This window comes from Papilio polytes, unplaced genomic scaffold (assembly GCF_000836215.1).
Source record: "Papilio polytes unplaced genomic scaffold, Ppol_1.0 DF824024.1, whole genome shotgun sequence".
NCBI classification, from domain to species: domain Eukaryota; kingdom Metazoa; phylum Arthropoda; class Insecta; order Lepidoptera; family Papilionidae; genus Papilio; species Papilio polytes.
The window spans coordinates 1,616,611-1,644,426 of NW_013525180.1; the positions used below are offsets into that span (position 1 = coordinate 1,616,611).

General features: G+C 34.4%; 1 protein-coding gene across 2 annotated transcripts in view; it reads left to right on the top strand.

Annotated features, from left to right (window-relative positions):
- Positions 1-24,212, top strand: part of LOC106101122 — an 83,204-nt gene extending 58,992 nt beyond the window's left edge. Inside the window, exons 3-27 of one of the 2 annotated variants that reach the window (XM_013280242.1) lie at positions 1,353-1,414; positions 10,794-11,151; positions 11,799-11,998; positions 12,092-12,196; positions 12,323-12,405; positions 12,699-12,776; positions 12,889-12,965; positions 13,039-13,103; positions 13,335-13,512; positions 13,635-13,771; positions 14,578-14,782; positions 15,040-15,204; positions 15,315-15,508; positions 15,579-15,675; positions 15,935-16,183; positions 16,700-16,971; positions 17,569-17,714; positions 17,934-18,088; positions 18,283-18,483; positions 18,702-18,846; positions 19,520-19,721; positions 20,192-20,327; positions 21,280-21,406; positions 21,618-21,750; positions 22,081-24,212. In XM_013280242.1, the coding sequence (XP_013135696.1) occupies positions 1,389-1,414; positions 10,794-11,151; positions 11,799-11,998; positions 12,092-12,196; positions 12,323-12,405; positions 12,699-12,776; positions 12,889-12,965; positions 13,039-13,103; positions 13,335-13,512; positions 13,635-13,771; positions 14,578-14,782; positions 15,040-15,204; positions 15,315-15,508; positions 15,579-15,675; positions 15,935-16,183; positions 16,700-16,971; positions 17,569-17,714; positions 17,934-18,088; positions 18,283-18,483; positions 18,702-18,846; positions 19,520-19,721; positions 20,192-20,327; positions 21,280-21,406; positions 21,618-21,750; positions 22,081-22,672 (4,326 nt within the window). In that variant the 5' untranslated portion in view covers positions 1,353-1,388 and the 3' untranslated portion in view covers positions 22,673-24,212. Of the gene's footprint in view, positions 1-1,352; positions 1,415-10,793; positions 11,152-11,798; positions 11,999-12,091; positions 12,197-12,322; positions 12,406-12,698; positions 12,777-12,888; positions 12,966-13,038; positions 13,104-13,334; positions 13,513-13,634; positions 13,772-14,577; positions 14,783-15,039; positions 15,205-15,314; positions 15,509-15,578; positions 15,676-15,934; positions 16,184-16,699; positions 16,972-17,568; positions 17,715-17,933; positions 18,089-18,282; positions 18,484-18,701; positions 18,847-19,519; positions 19,722-20,191; positions 20,328-21,279; positions 21,407-21,617; positions 21,765-22,080 lie in introns of both variants that reach the window. The other variant, XM_013280243.1, reaches the window with a different exon arrangement.
- Positions 24,213-27,816: the final 3,604 nt, after the last annotated feature.

The following is a 27,816-nucleotide window of genomic DNA, read 5'->3' on the forward strand; positions in this document are numbered from 1 at the left end:
TGTACAAAGTTAAAATTTTAAAAAACATCGTATATTTGCTACTTTTAACGCTGGCGTGGCTTTTTTAAAATGTGAAAATATTTTTTGACGTGGTTAAGTATTCGACCTCGAAATCAACAGGCGGGTGTATTAAACGCAATGAAGTGTACAGTTTAAATAAATGGTTATTAAAATTGCTGCGGTAATTATTCTGCTATTTAAAATGCCCGATGTGTTTTATACGATTTTGACTGTATTGTGTGAAAGAGGTATGGCTAGGAAGGGTGTGAATTTGATTATGATCTTTGATAAAGATAGAAGAGGGCAGGAAAATCGTAATTGAATATAGCTTATATTTTTTGCGTTTATTCGTAACAAACAAAAAAAAATTAGCCGTTCCTAATATTTCTATATAGATAGATACAGAAGATAAAGAGGAAATATTTGTATTTTTGTATGTATAGAAATAACTCACAAACTATCTTCCGATTTCTAAAACTCATGCACCATTAAAAAACTACGTAACCACTGAGTATTTATTACAATTTTTCGCACGTGCGAAGATGCAAGCAACAGTTAGTATACTACATTAATGTAGATAAGTACATTTAAATGTTTCTTTTATAGATAATGTGGCAGAAAAACTATAAAGTATGAAATAGCAAAAATGAGATAGGTGAACAATCGGCATTTAAAAGTCTATCCACAGAGATCTTGAATCACGAAGTTGTTTTTTTCCAGCGCATTTTGATTGTATGATATTCAGTTGTACAAGTAAAAAATAAAAATGCGAACAAAAAGATACTATGAATCCAACTCAGGACGCATTGACTGACAGTCCGATAATAATAAAATAGTTGCAGGATGTACGTACTTTAAGAGCAATAACCTTTTTATATTACATTTTTGTTACGTACTAGCTTTGCCCGCGACTCCGTCCGCGTGGTATTTAAAAATATTAAATAACAATTTTGAATAATACTTTTTTTAATAAAAGCCCTACACTTACGTCGCGCTTTAAGCTATATATTTTCACGCCAATAAACTTAAGGGGTAAATATTTTGGATAAAAACCCTAATATGGGAAAGAGACCATAAGTTGCTGCCAACATCAAGGAAGCAAGATTGTCAAAGTTTGTCATGTCATGTCATTTTGACATTTGCTATTGATAATTTGACAAATGTAAACAATAAAATAAAATTTTCATAATTTCATGCGGATGAAGCCGCACGGGAATAGCTAGTTTTACATAAATCAAAATGCTAGCAAAATAGATTCAATCAAAATAACTTTTAAATCAGATTACTTTTACAACGATCACGAATTTTCATGCAACGATGACTATCGGTTAATTACAATTCTTTTGTTTCAGATATCTGCAAAAGCTGTCCCGATGACTCGGCAATAGATGATATCCATGACATTAACTACAAGGTACTTTACAATCTATTCAATATACATAGAGTTGATTTTTCTTTGCCACTTTTTAACTTTTTTATCAAGGAAATTTTACTTGCAATCCCATCCAACCAGATTCAATGTAACTGTGACAATTCGCGATAGAAACAGCTTGAATACACATAAAACTAAACTTAATTTTTGTAACGTACACAACGTTTTTTTACCAGTTACTATACCTTTTCAAACTGAGAGGTTTGCTGGCGTTATAAACACAACCAGTTCAGTGCAAAATACAACCTCTTTGGCTGACAAGAAATATGAATACAGCCAAAGAGGTTGCATACTGGCCACCGAGACTTTTACGTGGTTGTTAAAAAAAGATTAAGTAAAAACAAAAGAAAAAAAGGAAGCGCGTTACAGACAAGATGTGATCGATGTAGTTTTCGGAGATTAATATTGTAAAAATGTAAATAACTTTAAATAAAGTCGTGTTGGTTTATGTAAAAGTTTGTTGTTTTTTGTCTGCCGCGCTGTCGGTATCAAGTTAAACAAACATAACTTAAAGAGAACTCTTTATTGTTAAGAAATGTTTTATGTTTAATTCCCGGTGCGCTTTTCACATTGACAGTAAATGCAACTGTAATTTAAAACATTAGACCGTTGAGAGTAAAGTTGTTTAAAGTAGAACGGGGGTAAACACTTGAGGGCTTAGTGTGGCCAGTTATGGAAACTGAGGTACCTAACGTTTGTTTAAGCGTAACAGCCCATCCTTGGGGTCATTTTCATTACCTACGATGATTTTATAGCGCTGTAAATATTTACACTTTGTTCATAAAACCTTCGCATAGATTATAGTAATTGCTACTTCGTGACTCACCGTACCTCATCTAAAACTCTTACTAACTATACTGATTTATAATTATTAATACCACGAGAGAAACAAGTGAATTAATGTCAATTATTGACCACATTTTCTTTGCAATCAATTTTAAATCTGTGAATTTTGTGAATGAAGAATAAGAGCCACATTAAATAAATCTTCAATAAAGCATAATTTGCTACGTTTTTGTTGCATGAGGTGACAGAGCAAGCAGCTACTTTCGCGGAAATGGCGAAGTGGCATGAACATCTGCAATTGCAAATGCATTGCTTACCTTATTCGACTAAGGACGCACAAATAAAATATATTTCCCTCTCTGATGTGTACCCTCCTCTGCTAAATACACTTACAAAAACATTACCCTTCCCTCCGTCGGGAAAAAAGTGTATTTAAAAAACTGTAGCTTTGAAATTGAGAATGACAAATTAAGGTGCTCCCAGTTTGGTGGAATTAAAAAAAATTGTTTACGTTAGACTTGTTGGCAGATTAAAAGTAAACAAAGTCGGCTTTTTTGTGCGCCAAGTCGAAAACTTTTGGGTAATGAATACAAATACTGGCTTTGAGGCCGATGTGGGTTTGAGGAAGGAAGTTTTATGAAGTAATTTTAAAAAATACGGATAGGTCTAAACGTTATTATATTTCATCTATACTAATATTATAAAGAAAAAGGTTTGTATTTTTTGATTTTTGTATGTATTGGACTCACGTAAAAACTACTGGGCCGATTAAGGTAATCTTTAAAATTTTCGACTTGGCGAATATTATATTTTTATTGTCATTGTTACAGTTAGATTTGATATAATTTCGTTCTGAAACATCGAGAAATAACCGTTAGTCATCTGTTTGAATAACAACACAATCTCTTTTAATATGTTATCTACACGCACAGTGGAAACGCGCAGTTACACTATAAATCTATATTGACATAAAAGAATTGACTAACAAAGGAAAACCATTAAACACGTGGTCGCACTGTTTATAAATAAACATTTACTCTAGCGTAGAACTTGCGTCAGCGCGTTACTCATAAATAGCGTGTGCCCTGGTTAGCCATTTATCTACGATATCACGTTACCGTAATCACATCCAATTGAGTGATTAAAAATGACACAAGCCATTATCGATCCATTTATAGAGACTAGAGTAATATCTGCTTAAAAAAGCAACGTAAAAGCAAAGTGGCAAGTAATAGAGTTGGAATATACGTGACTGTCAAATCTCAGATGAAGAGGTTAGGATAAAACGATGTGCAAGAGACTTACAAAGAAAGCTTACCCTACCACGATATGGGATAATAGTCCAGCGTTGGTGAAAATAGGTCTTACACGACTGGCTGCTTGGAAATGAAGTGACACGTCAAGTCAATATTTTTTTTAATTTGGTTATTTTTCATGTCCTCATGTCATTGCGTCTTAACAGAAATTATTTTACGTACAAGATAACATGTTAATATTACGACGTTGTTTACAAAAGTTTGTTCACAAACCGTATGAATGTTTAAACAATACAAAACAGACCGAAATAGTTTGAGAGTTTGTTTCTGCGTCGCATTATTTTACGTCTCAACGAGTTTATTTACAGTTTAATTGGGAAATCGAATGTTTGCAAAAATGAAATTATTAATAAATGATACTTTTGAAATCTTCAAGTATAGTCTGACCGAAAATATTAAACCTTAGTGAAAAAATATAGATCTATTTTCTTTGTGAACTTAAAAACCGTATATGGGAGAAGCCGAAAAAGATGTTATTAGTTAGACTTCAGTAAAAATAAACATGAAATGGAATAAATCTAAAGATCTTTATTAGTAAATCCTAAAAGACAGTAAAGTACGTATTTTCTATTATTCAAATATTTCAACGTCTAACTTTTAATCATTTAATAAAAATGAAATTTAAAGTTCATCTCTTTAATCAATTCCTTCAATCATTAGAAATAAAATGTTTTAGCTAAAGATGGCTCGGGATCCATTTTATCAAAACTTTATTTACAGATTGCCCAATGAGTTGGAAGAGTTTTATTAGTTCGGACATTATGCAAATTGAGGAAACTGAATATTGGAAATGTAGACAATTATTAGACGAAAATATCTGTATTTTCATCAAATTTTAAAAATAAAACACATGGAAAAATAAAATGCACTACGGATGTAAAGTCGCAGAATCTTACTTCTAACTAATATAAATACGAAAGTTTAGATGGATGGATGGATGTTTGTTAGAGTTTGTAGCCTAAACGGATCTCAATGAAAGTCAGATGTAGAAGATAGCTCAGAAGAACCAGACTACTTATTTTTGTTTTTTTTTTTCTTTTAATTCCACGTGGATGAATCGCGGACAGAAACTAGTTTATAACAAAACAAATTTATACATCCTGAATTCAGTACAATGTTTATTATCAATATTTTCTGTTATCAATGCAGTAAACAGTGCATCCTCTAATTGGTAGTCATTTGTTTATTTAGTGTAGTGACGCAATTGGTATTGTTCACGAGGTTCAGTGTAGGTTTATTTGAAGTTCGAATTAATTTATTGTCTTACAGACAGCGATGTAGTGATTGTTTATTTACTTTGTCGAAGAATTGATAGCAAAATATGAATGAGTATGTAAATTTCTATAAAATTTTTAGTATGAAACAGTACCGAGGCCGGTACTGTTTCGGTCTTATAGGCGAGTCAGGTAAAATGTTGACATCCGTAGGTTTCTCTTCAAGATAATTATATGTTCTTATATAGAAGTTTCTGGAGTGGAAGTCCACTGTAGAATGTTCGTAGTTATTTACTGTATGCCAAAATCTTTGCTATCATACTTCATACTAATATTATAAATGAGAAAGTTTAGATGGATGGATGGATGAATGTTTGTTAGAGTTTGTAGCGTAAACGGCTGAACGGATTTCGATGAAACTTGGCACAGATGTAGGGAATAGTCTGGATGAACACATAGTCACTTTAGTTTTTTTTTTAATTCCACGCGGAAGGAGTCGCGGGCGATAGCTAGTAAACAATACTCGGTTGCATTGTACGTTGTACTTCTAATATAGCGAAGGGCAATGTCTGTACCATGCGTCATACTTGTTTACCTCTGGTGTATCATTCACCTTAATAATATAATCTCTCGCTCTTGCATATAAGTATAGAAAGAGATAGCAGTTCACCTTGACTTTACTGAGAAGAATATTCAATTGTTATGCATCCATAACTCATGCTTGCCATCTGTTTTAGGACCATTTTTACTGCTACTTTGTGTTTTATTTATGTAATTTGCAACATAATTGTCACTACATTTTATTTGCTAAACGATCGATTGTCAACATAATTTGTGTATATTCCATTTTTAATTCTGTTGAAATAATAAGTGTGACGCTTCTATTTATTTATAAGTTTTTGTTTATTTATGAAAAGCAATAATTTGATTTATTAAAAGCAGTCCTGATACATTATCTCTTCTATGGTATTCAGTTTCAAAGCTATGCAATTACCAGACCCGTCTCCGTAATTTATACCAAATCCACAAGTCATTTGCATATTACCTAAGACCGATTGCAATTCAAACTAAAGCCAGATTCTTTGAAATCGTTCTATAGTAGAAAGGTCTGGAATTTATTTTTATTGGTCTAGAAAATACTTTGATTTACTTCTTTATTGGAATTGCACGTTTTGTTAAATGTTTTATTACAATTACAATTATAATTGTTGTATTTGAAAAGTTAGTAATACATAGTTATTTAAGGGTCTGATACAATTTGTTTTGTACCTTTTTTATCAGTTCAAAATAACTAATTAAGCGTAGTGAATTTTTGTTTTCTTTGTGTACACATAACATGTATTTAATGAAGTATTGGGAAAAGAATTGGCTCCTTTGACACAGTGCAACCTACTACAGCAGCCAAGACTTCCATGAAATGTATACAAAAGAGACCATAAATTAATTATGATGAAAAAAAAGTGTTACAAGGAAAAGATACCGTAATGAAATAAAGAAGGTCTTGATCTTGAACTTCAACGATCGTGAATAGGAAAATTAGATTTATGTAACTATGGTTTAATTTATTTAAATTAATTGACTGTTGTTTCCGTCTGACAGCACGTAATGATTTTCGAGATTATCTGAGCAAAAATGAGGGTTCAATCTATTGATTGCAGGGATTCGATCGACCCAATTGGAAAAATCCTACTGAGAATAGGTGCGCCATTAGGCCCAACGGCAAACATTCAAACCAATTTTTACAAGTGAGTTTTCATTCGATTCGTAATCTTAGAGCATCATAGAATCGGTGGAAATTATATTTTAATTAAAAACCCTACCAATTCCTTTAACACGATCGAGTTAATGTTAGCCGACTTTACTTTCCTTTTTATTAATTTCTATTCTACAATATTAAAAAAAAAGTATATTTCATGTTCTAAAAACACTAGAATACAATGACACCGGCTCCCACGATACACTTAAGACAATATTAAGTTGTTTTTGCTTTAAACTCATAAAGATACAGGGCCCTTAAGTGGAATTTTTATCCTCAAGTAAACCAGTTTGTAAGAATGCGTTGTAATGAAGCCAAGGTATTTCACAACAAAACTTAATAATGTTTACCTCAAATCTAACAATAAGTACTGAGATACACGATTTAAAGATGCCTTACTGAATATCTTATTCTTAACCTTCAAGTAACTCAACTATTGTCAGTAGCCAAAACCAGTAATTGATTTAAGAGCGATTGGAACATTGTAGTGGTAGAGCCCGCTTCAACATCTTAGCACGAATGGGCCAGCTCGCCCGGTGTAATACCACGGCCACACAGAAAACAGGCGTGAAGTGGAAGCAATTCCGCGTTTCGTCTGATGAGTGTGGTGCCGGAGGCCTAATTTTAATACCTTTCCCTTTCCACCCTTTTGTTAAGAGGAAAGCATGGGAGGGAAAAGTGGATTTGACGATGGAGGAGACGAAAAGGAAGGGAAAATGTTCTCTTTACTTGCGTCTCCTCTTCCGTCAATTAAGGGTAGGCAACGCATCTGCAATTGCGGATGTTTATGGGCAGTGGTCGCTTTCCATTTCGGTGGATTCAGGTGGCCGCTTGCTCGTTTGCCACCTTATATTATAAAAAAAAAACATCACTTTAATCTTTAACAGACAATACAATAATAGATCGATCGCTCTGTTGACGATAGATCAGGGTTTGCAATTGTGATAATTAGATCGCGCTATTCGATTAAAAATCAAAAATGGTTCAACGATTACACATTCCGTAGTTCTCCCTGTACTATTTCCCAGTTTTTTGTTAGAGCTGTAAAGGGCATACGTTGTAATCTATTTGCAGTGTGACGGAGCCGAATGCACAATTTTATTTTCACAGTTGCTATTTTTGCCTAATATATTTACAGCGTCCGATGCGGCGGTCAATACGTTAGTGTGGAAATGTGCACATACATTGTCTATACGGGTGTTTGTGCGTTTAATGCTTAGTAAATAAAAGAGATAGATTGAAGTTTTTTTATGTCTAACTAGGAAATTATGAAATGATTTTTTCCGAAACTAATTTAGGTTATTTAACCAATAACTATGGTATTATATTAATGATGTATTGAATAGTTTTCCTATAATATTAGTATTCTTAGTCTATACTTCTATACTAATATTATAAAGAGGAAAGTTTTGTGTTTTGGATATCTGTGTGTTGAGATAACTCAAAAACTACTGGACCGATTTCAAAAGTTCTTGCACCATTAAAAAGCTATGTTATCACTGAGTCCTACTTTTAATACTATTTGTTAATAATTTTACCCTGGCAAAGTCGCGACCAACAGCTAGTCATATCGTATCAATCGTACCCGAAGTCGCAGAACATCCTTTCCTTTGTTTCTACTTTCCTTCCTATTAGAGGCTGACGATGCATTCTTAACCTTGGTATTTTAAAAGGCTTATTTAAACATAAACAAAAACTCGATATTTAAAGATGACATGGTATTATTTGCATTATATATATTACTAGCTTTTGCCCGTGACTAAAACCGCGTGAAATTAAAAATAAAAAATTGCCTACGTGTTCTTCCAGACTATCCTCTATATATATGATAAATCTCATCAAGATCCGTCCAGCCGTTTAGACTACAAACCCTGTCAAAACCTTATCCAACTTTCGCATTTATAATATTAGTATGATTTGAAAGCATATAATTTAACTTAACAAAGTAAACACAACAAGAGTTAATTAAAATAATGTATTAACTAATATATCATATAGTGTTATTAATTTTCCGTAGTGTTACCAGTGTTGACATTGAGGTCGCGAGTTTAACGAGGTCGAGTTTAAATTGTTCTATTTTTAAAAAACCTTTCAAACTGCGTCGAAAAAGACTAGTTTTAAAATGTCGGTTAGTTACTCATATTTCCACATAGTCTACGACCAAGTGTGTTATGGGAAAGAACATGCCAGGTGTTGGAACCAGCCCGAATGCAAGACAAGTCGTGTTGTGTAGTTGGTATTATTACAAAGTTATATTCAGTAAAGTTTAATGAGTGGTAGAGCCAGCTTTAACATCTTCGCACGAATGGGCCGGCTCGCCCGGTGTAATATCACGATCACACAGAAAACAGGCGTGAAGTGGAAGCAATTCCGCGTTTGGTCTGATGAGTGTGGTGCCGGAGGCCTAATTTTAGTCCCTTTCCCTTTCCACCCTTTTCTTAAGAGGAAAGGATGGGAAGGGGAAGTGGATTTGACGGTGGAGGAGATGCATAGGGAGGGTAAATATGCTCTTCATGTGCGTCTCCTCCTCCGTCAATTAAGGGTAGGCAACGCATCTGCAATTGCGGATGTTTATGGGCAGCGGTCGCTTTCCATTTCGGTGGATTCAGGTGGCTGCTTGCTCGTTTGCCACCTTATATTATAAAAAAAATGTTTTATTTCTGTACATTTACGTTTTTAATGAAAACAAATTATTGTAAGTAATTGTTCAGACGACATCCCTAACCGAAAGATACTATGTTCTGATGACTAAGAGTCTAATTTACCTTGGGACATTACCCTAGAAAATTGGACACAAATAATAAATCATAAATTGCGTTTATAATTACAGGAAGCGTTGATTATCTTCACCTGACCTTGAGTACACTTTGTTTTTCGATCGCGGTCAACATACGATGCGCTTCGTTCAATTAACTGGTTTATGATTCAATCTTTTAAGAGAAACAAGAGCGATCGTACTTTATTTTAAATTAAAACAACATTCTCACGAGGGTAATAACCTGAATTTAACTCAAAGAGCACTCTTGGAATCTATGTAGTTTAAATTATTGACAAAAACAATACTTTAATTTTTATAATTCTAAAATGATTATTAACGTTGTAATATTATCTACTTATTTCTAAATTCGAAAATGTTATCATCCTCATCATCATCACCGGCTCACTATACATCCGCATCGGTGATCGGAGCCTACTCGAAATTAGGGTGACTAGGCTATAGTTAACCAAGCTGGCCAAGTGCGGGTTGGTTGACTTAATATCTTTGAATATCTTCGCCGATGTGCGTAGGTTCTTTACCGATGTTTTCTTTTCACTGTAAGAACGTCGGGTAAATTATGCAAATTCGAAAAATTATATTGGTTGGGAGGGATTCGAACCCACGACTTGTAGATTACATATAATATGCTAAGTTAATATATTGGATTATTTATAACATGTGTAATTTCATCTGATATCAATAATCTATTGGTCAACCGCATGCGGTTGTACGATGTTACGATAAATTTGCAAGCGTTTCCGGAATTAATTTTGTTGACTTTTATAAATCCTCGTTTGAATGTACAATCGTGTTTACATCCACAGTCACGCATTTACATTTAAACATTTTGGCAGAAAAAGATATTCAACGTATGTATTAATAGACAGGACAACACGAACGATACTACGTAAAAGTGTGTACCACTTGGAAACACAACTCCTAATGTTTATTTCAATATTTTTGGATATACATTTAGCAATACGTCACAGATATATATTTTTAACTTTTAAATTAACGTCACTATCTCACCTACTAGTGAAAATATTTTGTTTTCATACTAAACGTTTTTTTGCTATGAAAGATTTTAATGAAAGGCCATTAATGTCTTTGTACTTAAATTCCTGTAAACAGGTTTTCATTCCCATTTTTGTAACTCATATTTATATGCTGAATTATATGCCGAATGTTTCTATGCTTTCAACACTGAGGATCCTTTTAAATAGAATGTAAAATAATAAAATAAACTTACTATGAACTCGCTGTACGTTCCGAATAATTAAAAATAAATAAAAAACATTTTTTACCCAATGGTTGCCTAAGGTAAGGTACCCTCTATCTAAGAATTCCCTGCAGCAGAAAGTTAACTTGGATATGAATAAACTCGTGAAAATGAATCCGAGTTTTTAATAAAATTATTTCTTTTTATAATTAAGTAATTTTTAGAGATGAGATTTTTAGTTGCGTCTCATTTGTCGACAGAATCATGAGAGGAGGTTAATAAGTTTTTAACTTAAGTTTTATTTTGTTACAGGTCGATAATGCGTAATTTACTAAGCATTACGCTTGTAACAATTGCATTTGATTACGTGTACTCCCAAGAGAATAGAGAGCATCAAGGTCCACAGACATGTGGAGGTCATTTAAGGGGTCACGTGGGTACAATACAGACCCCAAATTTCCCGAATCCATTTCCTGTGCCTATCAAATGTCGATGGATTATCGAACACGATGTAATCAACGGCACGATATCGATATATTTTACACAACAGTACACCACTAGTGGACTCACGTTTACTGAATATATGTACTACGATGAGTCGTATAAACTTGGTGAAAGAAGAGCTTTGACGGTGACGGAAGAGAACATCACTAAAATAAAATGGTTACAGGTAAAGTTAAAAGTTAATTATGTTTAAATATTTATGTTCTCGGGACCTTGAATTTAATTTTACAACATTCAATGTCAAGGTGACTGTGGTTTTATGCGTTAATCGTATATTTTTTTTTTTGAATCTGTCGATTAACAAATAAAAGTTTGTAAAAAAATATACTTTGCGAGAGGGTAATTTTTAGGGTATATTTTATGAATGAAAAAGGCGTATGTTACTTTCAACATAAATGTTAGTGGTATAAATGGCTTATTCTGATTTAGTATAATGTGAAATATAGTGAATTTGTTCCAAATAATTTTGCAATTCAATTGTACTATATCCGGTCGTAATAGTCGAGGCAAAATATTTTTTTACAAAACATTACGTAACTTCTACCTTTGATTTGAATTTTAAATCTATATAGAATTCACTAGAATTCTCAGAAAATTACGCCGAAAATGGTGAACAGTCTTAAATCACCAGTTTTCAGAACTTTTTTTTGTTAGCAGTCGGAGCCATAAGTGTAAACTCATCTCATCCACAGGACATTTAATTTGATGTTTTCAAATTTTTCTTTGTAATTGTGATTCTATGAATTATTTACTTCACTATTGTCTTCTGTTATTGTTGCCAATTGATTTTGTACCTAATAAATTTCTTTTTAGGTCCAAAGTCCCGTCCTGGTAGTAGAATTATCTTTAGATAGATTAGAAGGAACACAGCTGAGAGCACTTGGTCTTCTCTCCGTGTTCGGGTTCAATGTAACATACGTGGTGCAGAAACCTCAGGAGCCGCCTGGACCTCCGTCTTGTAGTGCTATTGAGTGTCGATTGCTGGGACATTGTTATGCAAGGCATGATTACAAGTGAGTACGTTTAGGACATTTACCATGGTGAGATTTGTGTGAAATTTACAATGGACAAACCGGCGATACTGAACATGTTATTTGATATTGTAGGGAATTCTTCTGCTCGTGTTTCGAGGGGTACTCAGGTGTGGACTGTGGTGTAGGCCCGTTGTGTCCAAAAACATCAAATATGTGTAAAAACGGTGGAACTTGCAGGTAAATTATTCACTTGTTTTCACTAACTTTTATTCAACTTAATTTAACTGTTTTAACTGGCTACCTGCCTTCAGAATAAATTTTAAAGTTTAATTCTACGATTCCTAAAATTCATATATGATGCAGACAGATGGGCCCCGCGGCTGTGAGCTGCATTTGCGCTCGTAATTACACGGGCGATCTCTGCGAGTCGAAAATTGCCGCACCAGGTAAAGTCTTCCATACGCACATATTTCATACGTAGGTCGTACGATATATGCGAGTGCCAAGTTTTGGACCAGGATCTTGTAGATAAAGCGAGGTGAATGGAATTAACAAGGAAAGTTGACCCGACTACTATATGGAAGGGCTAGAAAGAGAGAGAGTACGTTCGTCCTTTTTAACAATGGGTTTTAAAATAATAACTATTGGTTATAAAATAATATTTTAGATTGAACTTAGAAGAATGTCAACAAACGTAAAATGTTTTCTTTTTATCTTAAATAAAATTATTTTCTTCTAGAATGTGGAATCGAAGAATGTTTCGAGGGTTGTTCCAAAAAAAGCGGTTGTGATTGTAATCCAAGAGAAAACGACTTCAGTGAGTGTTGAAATATACAATAATAATTTTAATACTAAAATTTTAATTTAAGTTTTTTAAGTATTATCTGAATAGGCTTGATTAATATAGCTACAGGTGTATTTATTTCTAGCGTCAGCTCGGTTTGAGACAAGACTGCAAATTGTTGATCAAGGAAGTAGTAATGTAACCCAAGAAATTAGTAAACAGGTATGAATTTTTATCGTTTTTCTTTATTTTAAGTTTGTTTTCGTCTTCGATAACCTTAAAATATGTTTTTCAGGTAACAAGTTATTTAAAGGCGTCGAATATAACCTTAGACGATGAGATTGAAATATTAAACATAAGGTAAGGAATTATTACATTTGTTTTAACTATCTAAAAATATGTAAGATAATGTTTTTACTTATATCTAAGAAGTGGACCTTCATTTTTCATAACAACCGCAGACACATCAGTGAAAATTGGACACGCATCTCTTCTGCAAATGACGACTAACGCGTCTGTTTCGTAGAAATATGTCTATTTGTCTTTAGAATTCAGGTATTATTGAATATATTGATGTATTGGCGTTTGTAGTGATTTGGACACAAACGGCGGTCGTTCAGTGTGGCTGCGCGTGTGGAGCCCGCGGCGGGAGGCGGGCGCGTTACGGGCAGCGTTGTCCCGCCTGGCAGCGACCCGCGCCCGTACAGACCGTCTGCGGCTGCTGCCCGCCACTTTGCACTTTGATATGCAACCAGCACTCAGTCTGCATGTGTGTAAATATTGTTTTTAATATACAATTCTAACGTTTATTTCAATGTAAATTCTTTTGTGTTCAATGTGGAACATTTCTTCTTTAAAATTCCTGTTACTAAGCTTAATGTTTTATTTTAGGCATTAATAGTTAACCAACGTCCAGAGGTTTGGGAAGGCTCAGAGTTCATTCTTAGCTGCATGGCTTACGGTTCACCAGACATCAATTTTACTTGGTACAAAGATGGTGTGAAGATTAACTTTAATGGAACTACTAGGTATATTTATTTATAATATTTTACGATTATCCTAGTATTGATAGAACGTTAAATATTCACTGAAAAAAGGGTGATAACCAAAACATTTTAAATCGATTAACGAAAATCTATTTAAAAATCAATATTTCTTGAAGTAATTCCGTTAAAAGAGGCAACTGAGTGTTGTTCGCTAACTTATAATAAAATGTTTAAATTTCTCGCTTTTCTATCTACTTAATTAGTTAGTAAAGTTAACACGTCTCTCGAGGTCAGATGCCACGGCCTTGCTCCACTCTTCAACTTGATGACCGCTTATAAAGTACTAGAAATCAGGTCCCCCTAAAGCCGTCAACTCGTTTATATTTAGGTCTATTATTTATTGTTATAAAAAGCAATGAACAACTCAGATTAGTTTACAATAGATTCTAGATACGAAAAATAAAAGTCAGCCATCAAGACACAGAGCTTTGTATAGAACAATTTAGCTTCGATTCATCATAATACGAGTATTTCTTTAAACAATAATTCGATGGACACTAGGCTAGTTATCTAGTAGACTTGTTAAAATACAGTAAAAGTGTATAGATTCTCTATTTCAAAATCTTGATTCAGTTGAAAGTATTCAGGACATGTCTTGCCCGAGGCAATGCGAGGCGTCCCCGTCTCGATATACTTGTGTACTTTATTACAACAATTTCTTTTTAAATACAAATCAAATTCCCTAAGCGAGACATATCCTCACCAGACCTCGCTTGAGGCAATGTCTTCCAAGTTTCCAGTAATCCTTTGGAGTTGTTAAGATTTCATAAAATATACATTTCATTTAGAGACATATGGACGCGTACGGTAGCAGAAGACGCGTTGGGCCGACGGATGTCAGTTCTTGGGGTATCAGAAGCTCGGACTCTCGACAGTGGACGATGGTCTTGTTCAGCTGACGACGCGGGCAGGCGACGCTGTAGAGCCTTGCGCCTGTTGGTGCTGCGTCCGCCTGATATACGACTTGTACCTTCAGCTTTAACGGTCAATAAGGTAAGAGTTAAAGAATCTAAACTAACAAGAAACATTACAGAAAATCTGAGAGTGTACACGTCAGGTCCGATTAAACAGCAATATTGTTGTAGTTGTCCTCTATAAGAGTTGGCCTGTTCTTACAAAATCAACTGAATTATTTTGTCTTTTCTGTTACCTTGCTGAAATTTCTAGTGCCCTTCTTCCTAGCATATCTTTCTCATTTACCATTTTTCTGATGCTAAATAAATTAACCACAGAACACTCTTTTTGTACAGGGTGATAACGTAAGCATAACATGCTTGGCTGGCGCAGGCAGAATACACGGTGCCCTTGGATTCAGTTGGGCTAGAGAACGGACCCTTTTAAAACTTGCTCCTGGAAGAGAAGTCTGGGAAGACTTATATCCTGCTGGAAGCGTGTTAAAATTATACAATGTGCAAGTAAGAAGAATTTAAATATTAGTTTTTGTCGAAAAATGTCATACTTTTTTTTTGTTACCTGGTTTTGTGTCCAAAATGTTTTTCATCTATGTAGTTTCAAATCTACACAGAAATCTAGCGAGTTTCGGTGCCAAGTTTCATCAGTAGCGGGAACCAATTCGAAAGGTGTTACGATGTGGGCTCTCGGAGAGAAAGATGAAGCTTGTCATTCTGAAGCATCCCATGGTCTTCGCTGGCCGAAGACTGCGCCAGGGGCACATGCTACTGCGACATGCCCACCAGGACACACAGGAGAATCTACTAGGTACATTTATATACTAGGTTTTAGGATTTCAGAAGAAGAATGTCTTCTATAAAATAAATATTATTTTTAGGTTCTGCGAGCCGAAAACAACACAACATGGTGTAAAATGGATGCTTCCAGATTTTTCTGGTTGTGTAGCTGATTCATTACGTGATATTTATGAGCAGGTACACTAAGATTTTATTTAGAGCGCGCACACCGTTGACTAAACTATCGTATAACTGTTCAGTCTCGCTTTGATTCCTATTATTCAATTTGCTGCGAAACAATAGACAATCGCACACCAGTTGCGCGATAGTTTAGTCAATGGTGTGCGCCTAATGTAGACCGATAACATTTTTCTCTACTTACACATGAATACTTCATCAATTGTTTAGCTTACTTTAATAGTTAAATAATAATTGCTAAAGTGCCCAATAATTCCAGTTTACACGCGTCTCCTATGGCTACTCTTGGACTAAAGTATCTGATGTCGCACATCAATACGGAGCCATACTTCGTTCTTTACCAGCTCATCCTGGTGAAGGTGCGATACCATTACGTCATTCCCGGAACATGGTTCAGTATTTGCTCTCTGCAGCTGGAAGTCCAAAAGACAGAGTCGAGAGTACAGAATATTTACTAAAGATTTATGATACCCTGCTGAAACATCCTGATGCTTTTCTTGATGAAGAGGTATGTTTTAAAATAATTTATAGTATACTAATTTAAAATGACTCCAAGGCTAAAACAAAAGAATTATGCTTAATTTGTTATCAAAGGAATATATTTAATCTGATTCTATAATTGCCTTGAGTTTTAATCACAGAAACATTGTTGAACAACAATTTAATCTCGTTTATGAGCAACGAATGTATTAATACAAAAGACACTAAGTAATGTCGTTAAAATTTTATTATCTTTATAAAATTTCGAGAATGTTCGTTTTCTTAATGTTAATGTAATTAAAGTCTACGAGTTGAAGCCACTCCTTTAATAAAGGTTAATTACAAAGGTTTATTATTTTTACCTGAGCTTTGTGATCTTAATACAGTTTTATTCATTTTCATTGAGGCAATGGAAATTATAAAAATCGCTACCAATGAAATTTAATACCTAGAAGTGTTTTAATTAATAATCTGATCATCGATGCTTGTAAATAGATATGGTTTTGCAAATTTAACTGTAGAAGTGACATTAACTTTGTTGTAGAAAATTTACGAGCTACAAAACGCAGTAGTTGAAACAGCGGGAATGAAAGAGAATTTGGACATAATGAATCAAGAATTTACAGTACAAACTAAGTCTGTTAGAGACGATAATGCCGCTCACTTCAACTTTGCACCAACATCTGGCCATGAATGGATCCTCACGTCTGCAGGTGTGGAGCTAATAGCGCGGTCTGGGAATGCTTCGGTGGTGTTGGTGCAATATAATGATTTAACTTCTAGACTACCTTCTCTGAGAAGATCGATCGAGCTTAAGTAAGTAATAGGAAATGTTGAAAATTTTTCAAGGGGTAATATGGTACTTTTAACCATGAATTCAATTGATTAAAAGACCAGATCAGTAAATTTTGAAACTTGGGATTTATGATATAAATATATAAATATGTGGGACTTCAATTCTTAAAAAAAAAGTGATTATAATAAATTTAATTGAATATGAATTTTTGCAGAACAATCAAATCTATTTAATAAAAATGTTTTCATTGTTATGCAACATTTTGCTTCCCTTCCTTCGCGTATTTAATGAAGCTACATCAAAAATGATGAGACCATTATCTTTGTTTATCCTAAGTACTTCTTAATACTTGAAAAGTTATTTCGATAAGTATTTCATTTTAGCTTCTTAAGACGGATTAGGAATGGGTATTTTTTTTGCTATTTGATAGAATACGTTCGTCAACAGAAAATGAATCACTTTGTGTTTAGATTACGTTATAAAAAACGTTACAAGCTTCTCCTTATCAAAGAATTAAAATTTAACGGTAAATTTTGACGTACTTAAAAAAACCTATTTAGAAAATCAAACCTCTTTCCTTGATTAACGTTTTAGTATACATTTAACCGATGTTCCAGCCGCTCATTTTCAAGAAATGGACGTGAACTGGAATATATTCCGGCGTCACAGCAAATACAAGTGTCTGCTTACGGCAGCGTGGATCAATCTTTGCAGCACTCGGTTACCCTACTATTTACACATTCCAAGAACTATAGTGCGATAGGTAAGATAGTAAGATTTAAAAGTACAAGGCTACAGTTAACATTTCCATTATTATTTTCTTGCTTTGTTTTCACTTTATTGTTTAATTTGTGTCTTCTGTATCGATCCATCTTCAATAATTTCAGTAATCAAACCTTTCTTCATTTTGTCACCTACGATTTTATCTTTTAACGCTGTGTTTTTAAAAATTATTTGTTAATCTTTTATCTCATCTTAACAGCATCAAAACTAGCGTGCGGTCTGCGAACGCCATCAGAACCTCGAGAGTGGAATGTCAAGGCGTGTGAAGTTCGTATACCAGAATCTACATTTGTGTCCTGTCGATGTCGAGGTTTCGGTACCTTTGCTCTCTTCACTATAGCTAGATCAAAACTGGTAAGTCGCAAAATAATGTTTCTAAAGTTTCTTAATTTGTGTTCACATGTATTTATGATATGATTCATTTAAAGCCTCTGTGGTTCCGAGTTAGATAGTTGATAAGATTGATATAAAGAATAAAACTAGAACAAAAGAATAAACATATGAAAAGTTACGGAAAAGAGTTCAAATCACTCAATCTTTTTTACCAGACTGATGTAGAAAAGGATCTAAGAGGCGTGGTTAAGGTGACTGTTGGACTGGGTGGGGCGATGTGCCTGACCGCAGCGGCATTACAGTTGCTAGCACTGGTGCCTGGCAGGAAACCTCGTCTGCCAGTGCTCCTGAAGGCCGCCACCGCGGGCACGCACTCCGCGGCCATACTCACCTTGCTGGAATGTGACACTAGACAGGTGAACACTGTACTTGGTAATTGCGAAATTATGCCTTTGGTACAGATAATTTTCAACATATATTTAAAATTTTGTCTATTACAAATTACGTACTAATTACGATTTAGTTAGACTAAGCATATCTCTTAAATTAATTATGTTCTTTTTTAAAATTAACGTCTGTTACAATTGTCTACATTTTACGTGCTATACTAGTCAAGATGTCTAAATGCCAATAGGAGGAAGCATGTCCGGGTGCATTGGGCTGGGTGTGCGCGGCGTGCTGGTGCGCCGGCTGTGCGGCGCTCTGTGCTCAGCCTCTAATGCTGCAAGCGGAGCTGGCTGGCAGGGGACAGCGCGCACCCTCCGTAGGCCTCGTCGCAGGTAAAGTACCAAAACATGATTTTGTATTGTAACTACAACAATACCTCATTTACCAATCATCTGAATAAAAAATATCTTTGTTCAATTTAGCTGTTACTCGCGACTTCGCCTGCGTGAAATCAATAAATATAGCCTATGTTACTCACTGATAACTTATTTATTTAATAGTAAAAGGATGAAATCAGTACTTTTTGAGTTATTTCAATACGTTCAAAAAAATCTTTCCTCTTTATATTAGTATAGAAAAGTGTATTTACTTAACTTGCTAAAATAGTTTGTTAAAGACCTTGACGAAATTTGTGTCAATACGTTACCACTATCAGAAATGTATAAGCTGCATATATTACCATAAGTACATTCTCCAACTGGTTCTTGTTCCATATAACCTATTTAAGTACAAGTTATGTAAAGGTGATGTTTATTTACATTGACACGTTTTTACATGTAGTACTGATAAATACGGTTTAAGGTGTTGACTGTACACATGCCGAAACTTGTCGACTCTTCAGAATTTCTTCAATTATTCTGCCTTATTTGCCTACTGAATTAAAAAATTTAGAGTATCTTAGCGTTCTTTAGTAACAATAAAGCGTTCACTGTTAAGTAATAAATCGAAAAGTGGATGTATTGTAAAAGTAAAATTGAAAAGTAAACAGATAACTTTTGTTGGCAGGTGTATGCACTCTCGCGTGGCTGACAGCTCGGCTGTGGGGCGGGGCGCCGCTGCAAATAGGCTCGGCGGCGCAGGTTGTGTGCGCTGCGGGTTGCGTCCTATTAGCATTGCTTTGTTTTACTTTAGCGTTATGTGTATCTTTACGGTTAAGGACTATAACACATAAAATACCAGCGGAAAGAAGAAATTATCTTAAAGATCGGTGAGTTTATTGTCTTAAGATTTTTGTTACATTTTAGTATTTAACACTAATTACTAAAATCTGCTCAGTAGTTTTTGATTTGTTTCAATACATACAAAAGTACAAAAAAAAGTCCAAACCTTGCCTTTTTCTAATATTAGTATAGATAAAGCGCAAATAGCCTAATTGTTGGGGGTACGGATTTCCGATAACGTGGTCGAGGGTTCGAATCCCGCCATTCGAATGTTGTAAACCATACCCTAGTATAACCCTAGACCTTACTTGAAATGGTAAAAGAAATACTAGCAAATTAGAAAAAAATCTACTTATATTTAACAAAAAAAAAATACAAACTAGTCATTAAATTACAATAGACATCTCGATATTAGGTAACAAATCCAGATTGGTGTTGAAGGTTAATTATTTTTAAAATGAAAGTTCTGTAATTAAATTAATTAGAATCTCTATAAATTCCATTTGGTTTCTCTTAGTCGCCGCGTGGTGCGGCACACGCTGGCGCTGTTGTTCACAACGTCTGCGGCGCAGGCGACAGGCGTTTTGTACGTGCAGCCCGGAACACACCACATCGCTCAGGTCGCCGCCTTCTCTGCAGCGGTACTCGCTAACGTAAGTCTACATTACATTGTACAAACTTTCATCATCATCATCATCATCATCCTCGTCCGTTCACCATCCTACGTCCGCCTAATCGATGTATCCGAAATTTCAGTTACCATTTCCTTAATCATTATAAACCAGAACGTTTTAATATTTCATTGGATGGCTGTAAAGGTAGAGGAAGACCGAAGAAAGTATGGATGCATTGTGTGAAATAGGATATGCTTAAGAAGAGACTGAATTCAGATGTGACGGCTGATAGAAATGTATGGAAGAGCAGCACATACTGTGCCGACTCCTCAAGAGACAAGGCAAATTGATGATTTCCTTCATAATTTTGACACCTTTATTTAAACATGCCTGAGACATAACACTCGGGTATAGGAACGTACCTGTTTCTAATACCTAATAGTACACTTTAATAATTGATCGTTCAATAAGACTGATTGCACGAATAATGAAATGCAAACTTATTGCTAATTAAAGCTTATTGAAAATTGTGGTGCAGTAAATTGTAATTATTATATACAAACTTATTCTCAAGATCAGAAGAATCTTAGTATATTGCGTAGTTAACTTGCGTGAAGTATAGGAGCGAGAGCGCGTCTGACATTCTAATGGCATTCTCAGTGTGTTGGATAAAATCAATATCCAGTTCGTAAAGTGTTGGTTTGAGTTCCACGATAAATGGTTTACTAAACGAGCCGCGAGTTTACTAAGCTATTCAATAAAATGTTTCTTAACTATTTTTCAATACACAATATTTTCTATTTATTTATAGAAACAAGAATCTTCAGAGTTTTTAATGTTTTAAGCGCGCACACATTTGACGAAACTATCGCACAACTGTTTAGTCTTATTTTGATTCCTATGAGCTTACTCTAGTAGGAATCTAAGGGTGTGGTCATGGTGGAGTTACTCATTAAATCACCGTTGTAAACCTTTCGTATTTTAACATTAGGGTGTGGCCATGCTGGTATGCTACGTGATCCACGACGACGAGTGTCTACAGTCCGCCAAGCGGGTGTTGTCGCTGCCCTCACATCGAGACTGGGAGGATTCGCCAGCTGGTGATACTTCACTTAGCTGTAAGTAACCTAGCCATTTTCATAATTTAAGACTAGAAAGCTAATACATATCTATCTAATCAGCCATATGCCGCCCACGTAGGCCTCTCACAAAGATCGCCACGATGATAGGATCTAAGATACTCCCGTAGAATTGGCCAGATCATCGGTGTTATAGCTCTTGCATTTGAAAGCTTATAATCACGTTATTGAATCATACAAACTATTGTAGTGTACATTAAGCAAGGCGGTGAGGTTGAGAGTCGAGGCGGGGTCGGTATACTGGAATCAACATCATCCCCCGTGTCCCCCATCGCGTCTTACTGGCGAGCGCCCGGCCTGGAGAGTCCCGCGGGAATGCATAGGTAATACATTAAAGGTAAAACATATTTGTACACAGGATTATTGCTTACGTGGTGTTGGGTGATTTTTAACAAACATACTTCAACGGTCGAAAACTCATACTAATCGCATGGCATCTGATTTTCGACATATTTAAATTCAAACAGAATAGGTTCATGACACGTAATAAATGTTCAACAAATTAAGAAGGATATTTTATCACTCCTTCCATCTTCTTTCTTCTAATTTTCATCTTAAAGATATTTTAAGTAACCCTGAATAAATTTTGTTTCCTTGCACATTTGTTTTGCAGATGTATTTGGCATAAAATTTTATATAAATTTTATTTACAGACGACAATCTACACCGGACAGTCGCGCAGACATAGTGCGTTGTGTAGAATTTAAAGACTCAGTACTAACACCTCATCGCTATGAATCCAGGCATATAACCACAACGCATGCGGTCTGCGATCTCATACCACAATCACCACCACAAAGGGACTATATAGCACGAGTTTGTCTCGAACTAGGAGTTGTGAATAGTCCCCCGCGTAGAGAATCCCCCGTACCACTCCTCGCTTGTTCCGTAGACTTCGAACCTTATGAAAAAAGATTCGATACATCAAAAGAATCTTGCTCAATATGTGTACAATCTAATCCAGATGTATCCAGGATACCTTCACCGCCAATTAAGAGCTGTTTGAAAAAGAAAAATCCAGAATTCACTTCCAGTATTTCTCTACCGTCTATGGACGTGGTGAGTGATGAACCTAAAGTGAAATCGGATATCGATCAAGTAAACAAACAGTGGAATATAGCTTACGATTCTCCTGAAACTAATAAAATGTTAAGTAAAATATCAAATGATTTAGATTTTTTATTAAACAGGACAAAATTGACCAAAAACAATTTGAATGATCATATAGAGAAAGATCCGACTTAGTTTATGGTTTAAAAAATAATTTAAGATATAATTGATATTAAATGGATACAGGGGTGATTTAGCTAAATACAAGTTTTAAATTATGTAAATAATTTTTATCATAAATCTAATTAAAGAGTTTTAAACTTTGACGTTAAACGAGGCGATGCCGATTTGATACTCATATTAACGTGGTTAATTTTGTCAAAGGTTTATTTTCAAGCATGTTAGTTTTAAGTACAGTATTTTTTACTATATTACTTAAAATATGATACAAATTATTCGTATTACAAACTTACATGTCTTAATTTAAGATAATAATTTTAATTTGCTTATGATTTCATTTTAGTTAACTTTGTTTCTTTTGTCGATTACAATTTTTAAAACCCAAAATTATTTAAAGAAGAATGAATATTTTAGTATATTAGCTGTGCGTAGAAAGTTTGCCGATGACTCCCTTTCCTAATATCATCGACCGTGTTCCACTCTCGTCTGTTCAGTATCATCAATTATCGCGTGACGTCATGAGGCCATCGGCAAAGTTCTGCGCACGAGTAATAAGTTATTTTTTAAATCGTCTTTAAACATAAATACAATTAAAAACCGCCTTTTAAATTCGTTACAGAGAACTGTAATATCGATATAACAATAAGTATTATTTAATTAGTTGCAATAAACATTTTTAATTTTAATCCTAAGTACTTAAGATTTTTAATTTTAATAAGTTTGTGATTTTTTTAAGTTTTATATGTTATCGTACTATTACTAATTTACGTATAAGTCTTTTCAAATATCCTGGCGGTCAACGATCATCGGCCCACTGTGCAGTGTTCTACCTCCGCATCACTTTATGTCCCGGTATAACTAAAATTTTGTTCGACGCAGACTTGCGGTGGTCCCGAGCTGCCGAGATATCTGAAAACGATTACACAATACACAATTGTTTATTATCTATATTTTACTACTTTTCCATTAAAATTGTATTATTTGATTCGTACCGATTTGCATATTTAGAGGCTTTTTAATTTATTATGTTCTTTTACCACATCTTTGTACATCTTTTCTAAGATTCCCTAGTTATTTCAACTATCTGTTTCTGTAGGTATTGAAACCCCTATGTTGTACCGAATTCTTTCCTTTGAAAATATTTTTCCGTTTGTTGAAAATATACATAAATATGCATTTATGATTCGATTTTTAAAAAGAATAAAACACATGCAACTGCCGTTTATCGTATTTTTTTATTTACGCGTTTTTTGCATCGTCGAAAACATTTATAAAAAATGTTTGTCTCAGTTTTTTTCGACAGATAGATAGAGAAGAAAGAATGAAAATGCGACATTTTTTACGTTGTTATATTAGCATTGCGATTTTAACAATTGTTTAATCAGACCAATTAGTTCGGATTAATTTAGTATTTTAAACATCACATCATTTTATTAATTTCTCTAGTCAAAGTCATCATCGTTTAAAGTCGTACGTAGTACAAATATCTATACTAAAAATGCTAGTATTAATATATTTAAGTTTGTTTTAGTGAAGTGGAAAAGACCGTTATTATTAAAATTGTTCTGATATACGCAGTATTATGTTTTTTTAGATGTAAATATAATTTTTTTGTATAAGTGAATTTATTGAATTTCATTAAAAGTTAACAAAAAAATCTACATAAAACCTTAAATCATAAAACATTAAAATAGTTTTCATTTTAAATACATTTTTTTATGTTATTTTACAATATCAATTAAGAAAGTTTGGTCAAAATAACCTAGAAATCATTTTTCCATTTTATTGTAAAGTAATTTTAATTAAAAAACATGTGAATTTGATCCAATAGATAAAAAAATGAATATTTTGGACCATAATAAGAAAACTGTAAATACTAAATATTGTAGATATAGTTAAGGTTAATCTGTACGAATTGTAATTTATGTTAAAATTGATATGATATATTTTTGTTTATAAATACATTTTTTACCATTTAAATATTGTTTTATTTCATTGCACAAGACAAACATAACCTTACTTCTTTGCAAACATGTTCTGAATGCCAAAAATATACGTACACTACCTGTTCCCGTGCTATACCCGCATGAAATCATGAAAATTTTATTTAATTGTTTACATTTGTCCAATGGCTCAGTGGTTTGAATACTTGACTTGTAATCTACAGGTCTTGGGTTCGAATCCCGCCATGTACCAATGTGATTTTCGATTATTCGAATTTTCATATGTACATAATTTACCCGACGTTCTTACGGTGAAGGAAAACATCGTGATGCAACCTGCACATATCGGCGAAGAAATTCAAAGATATGTATGAAGTCAACCAACCCGCACTGGGCCAGCGTGGTTGACTATGGCCTAGTCACCCCTTATTAGGGTAGGCTCCGAGCCCCTCGGTGGGGACGTATAGTGAGCTGGTGATGATGATGATGATGATTTGTCCAATTATCAATTGCAAACGTCAAAATGACATCACATTACAATCCTTGGTAATCTTGCTGCCTTGATGTTGGCAGCAACCTATGGTCTCTTTCCCACATTAGGGTTTTTATCCAAAATATTTACCCCCTAAGTTTAATGGCGTGAAAATATATAGCCTAAAGCGTGACGTAAATGTAAGGCTTTTTATTAAAGAAAGAATTATTCAAAAATATGCTGTAATTGTTGACATCTTTGGCAACAAAGAAGTGTGTGTTTACGCTTTATTATAATAGTATAGATATAGATTATTTTAAACTTAGATTAATAGTTGTTTTAATGCATCAAAGCTAACCTAGACTGTGGTTAGTTCTGAAGCTATTGATTAACTTGTAAACAATACTGGCCAGTTTCAGTTCAGTAATTATTGGAGAGCGAATAGCATACTCGTAGTATGGCTTTAACATTTAGTATAACTTGCTATCTAGACTTACAGTTATTTTATTCAATGGTTTATTGGTAAAAACAATAAAATCCTGATTTAATTTTTAGTAAACAACTAGCTTTCGCCCGCAACTCCGTCCGCGTGGAATTGAAAAAAAAAACAAAAGTGAATAGCCTATGTGTTCTTCCAGGCTATCTTTTTCATCTATGTCAAATTTCATCGAAATCCGTGCAGACGTTTAGGCTACAAACTCTAACAAACATCCATCCATCTTAACTTTCACATTTATAATATTAGTAAGATAAGATTTTTGGTACATTTTGTACTGTTTCATATCAAATCGCATTCAACATTCTTACTAATATAAATGCAAAAGTTTTGATAAATGCATGTTTGTTAGAGTTTGTAGCCTAAACTGCTGAACGAATCTCGATTAAAAGCACAGATTCAGAACATAGTCTGGAAGAAGACTGGCAACTTTATTTTTTTTAATTACTATGCTATGTCTAATGTAAAATATATAAAATGTACTGTTATGGAGTAGTATGTTGGTTTGCCAATTTTTCCAACGCACATTGTGCCAAGCGCTGAGTTATGCAGCATTTCTTTACGCTGAAAGCAATAAAGTGTGCGTGTGAAGATACATAAAAAGCTTTACGGCATCATTTATTATTTAGTAACGACATTATTTCAACGGCATATAAATCGAGAGGAAATCTCTTTTTAAAATATAGCAATAAAGCTTTCGCCCGCGACTCCGTCCGCGTGGAATTAAAACACAAAAGAAAATAGTCTATGTGTTCTTCCAGACTATGCTCTACATCTATGCAAAATTTCATCCAGATCGGTTCAGTAGTTTAGGCTACAAACTCTAACAAACATCCATCCATCTAAACTATCGCATTCTTTTTATAATATAGGGTGGCAAACGAGCAAGCGACTACCTGAATTCACCGAAATGGAAAGCAACCGCTGCCCACAAACATACATAGGAGAAGACATTTTCCCTTCCTATGTGTCTCTCCCACCGTGAAATCCACTTTTCCTTCCCATACTTTCCTATTAAGAAAAGGGTGGAAAAAGAAAGGGACTAAAATTAGGCCTCCGCACCACACTCATCTGACGAAACGCGAAATTGCTACCACTTCACGCCTGTTTTCTGTGTGTTCGTGGAATTACACCGGGCGAGGCGGCACACTCGTGCGAAGATGTTAAAGCGGGCTCTACCACTGTTTAATATTATTAAGATAATGTTCTAGCTTCATTTGTTTGAGCAATCGCCTATCACAAACTCTACTTGAAAGAGGAGTTAAAATCAAAATTTTGGGTCTTTGGAGCTGCAGCTCCACTATGAATCGAGTGAAGAATGTGTTTGAAATAAAGATCACTACTTAAACTGCGCAATTTGGCTCTTTTACATGCTCTTGAGTGTAAATGTACTGCGCAATTGTCATGGATCCGTACACCTGTCCTTCACCATTTTACGAAACGACCTTCTTAAGAACTGGTTTAAATACGATCCTAAAACAAACAACTTTGATTATAAGCCTTGTATGTAATCAACAATACTTATTCTTTATTTATTTATTCATAAGTGTTTAAAATTGCTTTTGTCTTCAGTATTTTTCAATAATTTCCTTCTACAATTCATGAATAAATGAAGCAAGGAAAATATCGCGCTTTACAAAGCACTTTAATAAAATATATTCCGCGAATAAATTAGTTTGGCGCCATAAATAAAGGCGACGCCATTTACTGCCGACGTGAACTAAATTGTCCTTATTGTTCGGAATTATTCTAAGCTAAGGTTTCCATTGCTGGAACCCTACAAATATTGTCATTCCAATGTTATGAGGCTACAATCGTATACAGCTTGTTCGAGGTGTAACGTGTCATATTACGCCGCGTAACATCGGTAAATAACCTAAGACAGTCAAAATTAAGTGGTAGAAAATCATTCTAGTATTTGCCGTTAGGATTAAAAGAATTTTTAAATCCCTGTCTTAAGAAATGCTTTGGTTAAGCTCCAAGGATTTAGTGCTGAAAGTTTTAAAGTACGTATATTTTTTTAAAGTTTTTACCTAGTTCATAATTGAGCTGGGCGCTGTTGAATCGAAATGCCTCTAGCGTTTTATTACCAACGGGAAATGAGATCCGACGAAACAAGACCTTTAGTTAGGAGTTTTCAATGTTCTTTTAATAAATAAAATATTCTTCTTGTTCTTTGTAATAACTAAACTGTGGCTTCTTTTACGATTAAGGGCTGATATAGACCGACTGGATTATCAATTAAGGG